General features: G+C 42.2%; 1 protein-coding gene across 4 annotated transcripts in view; it reads left to right on the forward strand.

Annotated features, from left to right (window-relative positions):
- The window catches only part of si:ch211-51a6.2 (neurotrypsin), a 34,724-nt gene that overhangs the window by 20,252 nt on the left and 7,718 nt on the right, over positions 1–6,754 (forward strand). For 2 of the 4 annotated variants that reach the window (XM_032541957.1, XM_032541960.1), the window contains exons 13-14: positions 402–682; positions 2,259–5,153. In XM_032541957.1, the coding sequence (XP_032397848.1) occupies positions 402–682; positions 2,259–2,578 (601 nt within the window). In that variant the 3' untranslated portion in view covers positions 2,579–5,153. Of the gene's footprint in view, positions 1–401; positions 683–2,258; positions 5,154–5,832; positions 5,840–6,754 lie in introns of those variants that run through there. The other 2 variants (XM_032541959.1, XM_032541958.1) reach the window with 2 other exon arrangements.

Raw genomic sequence — 6,754 nt, forward strand, 5'->3', positions numbered from 1 at the left:
CTGCACATGCTCAGTAGCTCAGTAAGATCCCATCAGCTGATAACTCTTTCTCCAGCTTTGGTCAGTCCAAGACAGGACTAGCTGGGAGACTTCTTCTAGACCAGGGCCACTTGTGGAATACCTGCACAACAGGGACAGGAAGTAGTTCTTTTGGAGATTCTGGTCAACTAGTGGCTGTTGGAGCAGTGTTGAGAACGAGCTAGCATGCTACGGTTAGCCACCTGGTCTCTAGTGACGTAGAAAGCCGTCCAGATGTTGAACAGCTCACCCGGAGACTGAAGACAGAGGACGTTCAGAAACCAGATCTCACTCAAGACACCATGGATAGGTTTTTTTATGTGTGTGGACACCATTACAAAACAATCAAAACTATAATTTCCAAATTTGCTTTGGGCCTCCAGATTTGGCAGAGACCCGACCCGCTACGTGTTGCGCCTGGGGGACTACCATACTGAGGAGCAGGATGACTTTGAACGCACCTTGTCACCTGAACGCATCGTTATCCACAGGAAGTACCGCAGCCAGGGCTGGGAGCATGACATCGCTCTGCTGCGGCTCAAAGGCACAGAGGGCAACTGTGTGGCATTCAACCCTCACACTGGGGCCGTGTGTCTGCCAGAGCCGGGCAGCAGGTGGGAGAAGAGGCCTGCTGCCTGCGTGATCACCGGCTGGGGCATCACAGGTAACAGCACCGCCTGGACCAGCGCTTTGTAGAACTCAATGCTCCATCGGGGGGTGTGGGTGTGTTGTGTGTGTGTGTGTGTGTGGGTGTCTGTGTCTGTGTTGTTTTGTGTTTGTTTGTGTGTGTGTGTGGGGTGTGTGATTGTGTGTTTGTGTTTGTGTCTGTGTCGTGTTTGTGGTGTTTGTTTGTGTGTGTGTGTGTGTTGTGATTGTGTGTGTGTGTGTGTGTGTGATTGTGTGTGTGTGTGTGGGTGGTATATGTGTCTGTGTTTGTTGTGTATGTGTCCATGTTTGTTTGTGTTGGTGTGTGTGTGTTGTGCGTGGATATATGTGTCCTGTGGTGGTGTTATGTGTGTGTGTGTGTAGTTGTAGGTGTCTGTGTTTTGTGTTGTGTGTGTGGCGTGTGTGGTGTTGTTGTGTGTTTGTGTGTGTCCGGGTGTGTTTGTGTGTGTGTATGTGTGTTCGTCCGTCCGTTGTTGTGTGTGTTGTCCATGTGTGTCCGTGTGTGTGTGTGTGTGTGTGTGTGTGTGTGGTGTCTGTGTGTGTGGATGTGTGTGTCGTCCGTGCCGTGTGTGTGTGTGTGGTGGTGTGGTGTGTGTGTGTGTGTGTGTGTGTGTGTGTCGGTGTGTGTGTATGTGTGTTCGCGTGGGTGTGTGTGTGTGTGTGTGTGTGTGTGTGTGTTGTGTGTGTGTGTGTGTGTGTGGTGTGTTGTGTGTGTGTGTGTGTGGTGTGTTTTGGTGGTTGTGTGGTGGTGTCTGTGCGTGCGTGCGTGCGTGCGTGCATGTGTGTGTTTAATGGTACGGGTTGGATTTCGATCACATAGCTTTGTTGGGAAGGGGTGGGGGGGGGTACTGGTAGGATGTGGGAACGATTGAGCCCATGATAATTGGATTGATGCAACTTTGCGCAAAATTGTATTATTCTAAATCCATGTGTTGTAAAATGAAATATTCTGATGGTTCTTGTTTTACCTACCAGCCCAGGGAGCGGGAAAAATAGCAATAATTCAATCATCTGTCCCTTGTTCGTTAACAAGGCTAATGTCCCGTTTAAATGAAATGACGTACATTACATTAGGATTTAATCTTAACGTGTAAGAAATGTTTTACCATTATGATCTCAATCAAACATGATGGCAACCACTTAAAAGGAGCAGTACACCATTTTGGTATTTATGCCAGTTTGTTGTCAAGCCCAGAGTCAGATGGAGAGATAACAGCTTCATTTCTGTAAGTCCTGCACAGAGATACCACAGGTCTTAGCAACACTTTCTCCTAGACATTTTATATATATATTAATAACTACTATAGCCACCTGGGTAGCTGTCTTCCCGTCAAAATCAACACTTTTTAGATAGATAGATAGATAGATGTATAGATAGATACAGTAGATAGATATATAGATAGATAGATAGATAGATAGAAAAATAACAGCTGACTACTCATTAACTAACCAATCGCTCATCATTCCTTGCTCAGAAACTTGAAGCCATTATTTGTATTTCTGTTAGATATCTTCTGCTTATTGTTTTCCCATAACTATGCTCTTGTTTGAATGAGACTTGTTGTTTTCGTCAGACTCGGAGTACTCCCGGACCCTGCTCCAGGCCTGGGTGCCCCTGCTTCCAGCCTGGAAGTGTAAGAAGCGATACGGTGACCGCTTCACCAGCCGCATGCTGTGTGCCGGGAGCCTGTCGGAGCGCCACCGTGTGGACAGCTGCCAGGGTGACAGTGGGGGGCCACTGGTTTGCCAGGGGGAGGGGGGGCGTTGGGTGCTGACGGGAGTCATCTCCTGGGGTCACGGCTGCGGTAACCCCTCGTTCCCTGGGGTGTACACGCGTGTAAGCAGGTTCCTGCGATGGATTGATAAGGTCATCAACAAACCCTACAAGACCTGATACCGGAGACACTCAGAGGTCTTCACCATTGGTACAGTTGTCTTTTCTGACATTTAACCCTTTCACCTCACATCCAAAATGCAACCAAAACACTTAATACACATCTCCGAATCAACTCTTTTGTCATTTGTCTCCCAACAGAAACCCTGTGTGAAGTATTATTACACAATGACCTACAGGAGCACTAACAACAAGCAGCATTACACTATACAATAACTCTCTTATTAATTTAATAAGCATAAACCAAGATTCCACTACAACAGAAAAGGACTCTTCTTCATTGAATGGCTTGTGCTAGCTCAGTATAACTCATCAATCATAAAAATGAATCAGAAATGCTCCAATGTGTTTCCAAAGGCTATACTCTTTGCCATTTTTCTTTCTTTTCAGTTTTTTTTTATGACTGCCATGACAATTTCTTCAATACTTTTAACAATTTTGCTAAACTCTCAACACAGTTAGCACAACATCCGTCTGTGTAGGCTATACTATTAACGCATTTCCTGTTGCTTTGACACAAAATGCATACAGTTAAGGGACAAGGGTCGTCAATGACAGTAATGGGGGAAAAAACTAAAATCTTTAAGAATGATACATTTATGATACCAAATGTGGCTCATTTCCTCACCTTTCACAAGTCTGTCATCATCAAAGAATGAACACAGGTGCTCAGTGTTGTACAGTGAGCCCCAATTAGGAGTGAATACATTTTTATTTATTTTTTATTTATTTTAGATATGTGTCTGTGCAAGCTTGAATGGTAGGGTGGTAGGGATTCAACGTACATTTAACAGTATATTTTACAGTTCATTACCGTGCAAAATGGAGTGTAAATACAGAGGTTTGGTTGAGTTTGAGTGAGATAACATATTAATGAAAAAGGTGTGGTCATTGAATGCCTTTTGTTTCAAAGGATGAAAAGAGATCCATAGTTCAGTGCATGCTGACTTCTGCTGTGCTGAATGTAGAAAGAGTTCAGAAAAAGGCCCCAATGTGAAACCTCAGGCATAGTGAGAAATACGTGATGCATTGAATAACCCCTGAATAACCAGTAATAATAATACACTGAATAACCAGTGTTGGTTCATTCAGGGCTTGTGGCAGGAAGTGTGTATCGCCCATTGTTTCCGTGTTGTGCCCAGGGGTGATTCTAGGATCAGACCTTTAGGGGGGGCTCAGCCCCTAAAGGGAATGAGACACAGATACAGTGCCTTGCAAAAGTCTTAACCCCCATCCTGCTAAATCAGTAATTTCATAATCTGACACTTTATAAGTCACAGTAATAACAACCAAGTTTCTTACGTTTCCATGTGGGTTCTAATCTGCTCCATTAAATTACTTCTTCTCTGGGGACTAAAACGTTGAACTTCCCAACTGTCTCCTGCTCTCCCCCTGACAGATCAGATGGAGACTCAGCCAAAGGCGGGAGTCTGAAATAACCACCTCTGATTGGCTAAAACTACATTTCTGTTAACCCTTTCCTTGTCTGGGTTACAGGTGCGTAGCATCAGCGACAGACACACAGGATATTAATCTCAAGCTCAAGCCCCCTTAAAAAGGGTCTACAATTGCCAATGGTTGTGCCTCCTACACTGATCCATATTTGCCGTTGTATTATATCGCAGTGTGAACTAATGCCAAATGTCCACATAGTACATGACACCTGTGTTGTGTCATACTTTTGAGGAGAGCTAGTGATGATCTGTGGAAGATTTTCCCAAACTGCAACATGGCTGGACAATACAGATCTTTATGGGTCCAGAATTCTAGACCTGATTTAAAGTGGACCAGTGAAAAAACCCAACATGCATGAATACATTTTTAATTTATCTATAGGTACCATTCCCCATAGAGATTAGAATCCATCCAAACAGGAAATAGGGAATAGAGAAAGACATATTGACACACAGACCTGAGAGCTGTAGCAGTCCAATTTGGATCCAGCTACTAGCAACCAAGTTAACCCATGAAGACATCTACTGAGTACATATGACACGGTTAGATAGTGCTATACTAAGCCAGTGAAGTGAAAAGGTGAATGACATTGCACAAAAATTGCATGCCTTACAATCCCAGGGTCGTCTGTTAATGAGAAGGCCGGAGCCAGTGAAAGAATGACAGTAATGGAAAAAAAAAAAAAGACCTTTTAAGAGTGATACATATAAGATACCAAATGTGTACATACTGACATTTTATTTTTTTATGAACATTCCAAGTGTGCATCTCTGAACCAAAACCACTGGTCAAACCATAACTCATGTGCTAACCATTGATGATATCAAAGTGTATTGCTAAAATGTTACTATTTACAGGTCCCTATGATAACATTTACTGTCTATAACCTACGGTACAAAGTGTAAAAAGTGCAAGATAGGCTGTCTTCGTACACATGGGTTAGAGAGACTTATAACCAAGGCTGACCATCAGCAATCGGAAAAACAGGTAACTGCCCTGGGGCCTGCAAAAGCCTAAGCTTTACTGTTTGGCAAGTGTTTTTTGGGTGATTTGATTTACTGTGTTTAGGAATATGTACAGCATATTATTAAAGGGTAACTACTGTTTTTATCAACCTGGACCCTATGTTCCTATGTTTTTGTGTCTAAGTGACTGATGGGAACAACAATCTTTGACATTGATCCAGTATTAGGCGAGATCTCTGCAGTCGAAAGTGGTAAAACAAGATACAATGTGAGTTAAAAGGGTTATTGTGCATCTTGTATTTACCTTCACAAAAGTGATTGTGTTGCCGCTGACAGGCTCAGATTAATATTTTAAGTGTCTGACAACATTATGGAAAGGATCCCTACAGAGATAGACTTTTAAAACATCTTTAAGACCTTTCTGTTTAACCAGAAACAGCTCTGAAGTTGCTAGTGCTAAACCCACCAGACTCTATTTAAATAAACAATACTTTTATCGTGTATAGAGCAAACATGTTTTCACATGTAAATCTGTAAACTATGTGTTTATTTCAACCAAAACTAGAGTGGTCATAGTTGGAAAAGTGGAAAGACGACCCAATATGACTTTTCATAGTTTCAATCTGTCTCTGTTGACTTTGAATAAAGTGTATTATATGATGCTAAAATGACTGTTAATTAACATGGAGTCTGGTGGGTTTAGCGAATGCAATTTTACTGATGTTTTTAGGTTTAATAAAAGGATCTTCCTCTTTAACAGAAAGGTCGAGATCCTTAGAAATCCTTTCCATAATGTTGTCAGACACTTAGAATATTAATCTGAGCCTAAACCAGCACTTTTGTGAAGGTAAATACAAGCTGGACTATTGTCCTATTAACTTACATTGTAGCTTGTTTCTCTGCTGCAGACTGCAGCAATCTCTCCTAATACTGGACCAATGTCAAAGATTGTTGTTCCCATCAATCACTTAGACACAAAAACATAGGAAAATTTTCCAGATTGAATAAAAAACAAGTTACCCTTTAAACCTCTGAGGTCTTAGTGCATTTCAACATATCTTCTTACATTTGCCTTCTTAAGGCATTTGCATACCTGATCCCTGTGTGTTGCATATCAAAGTGTTCAGAACAAACTCAACTTTCTGTATAGTGACACCCACATTTTTTCTAGAGCAATGTGTAAACCGATAAGTTGGCGCTAAAGCTGAAACGTTGATGTTTGCTTCTTGAAATTCCTCAAATCTCTTGAAACCAAACCTTAAGTCATGATGTGTTGTCCAAATTGTTTATATGTGATTAAATAGTAAATAAATGTCTGAAATTAAATTTTGTGATATTGGATTTTTTTTTGTCGTTTGGACGCGTCTGGTGCGGGGGGTGGGGGGGGGGGGGGGTGTGTATGAGTAGCTGTTTAAGTTCTTCTTTTCTTTCGGTGCCTTAATAATTTCCGTGAGGCCTGTGTGTCATTAAGAGCAACTTTATAGGGGGATTTTAGGGAATCCTAAGTAATGACAACAACATGTTGCACACCCCCCCCCCCCCCCCCCCCCCCCCCCCCCCCACCCCCCCCAATAAATTCAAACAAAAATAGCATTGGCCAATGCAGAACAGAACACAAAAAAGTACACATAATACATTACTGTTGAAAAAAAAAAAAATACAAATATTTAGATTATCACTATTAAGCACAATATCATCTGAAATGATGGAGGTTTGACACATGTTAGACCCTCTCCAAGACAGGAGCCATGCAGCC

The sequence above is a fragment of the Etheostoma spectabile genome, chromosome 17, assembly GCF_008692095.1.
Source record: "Etheostoma spectabile isolate EspeVRDwgs_2016 chromosome 17, UIUC_Espe_1.0, whole genome shotgun sequence".
Taxonomy (NCBI): domain Eukaryota; kingdom Metazoa; phylum Chordata; class Actinopteri; order Perciformes; family Percidae; genus Etheostoma; species Etheostoma spectabile.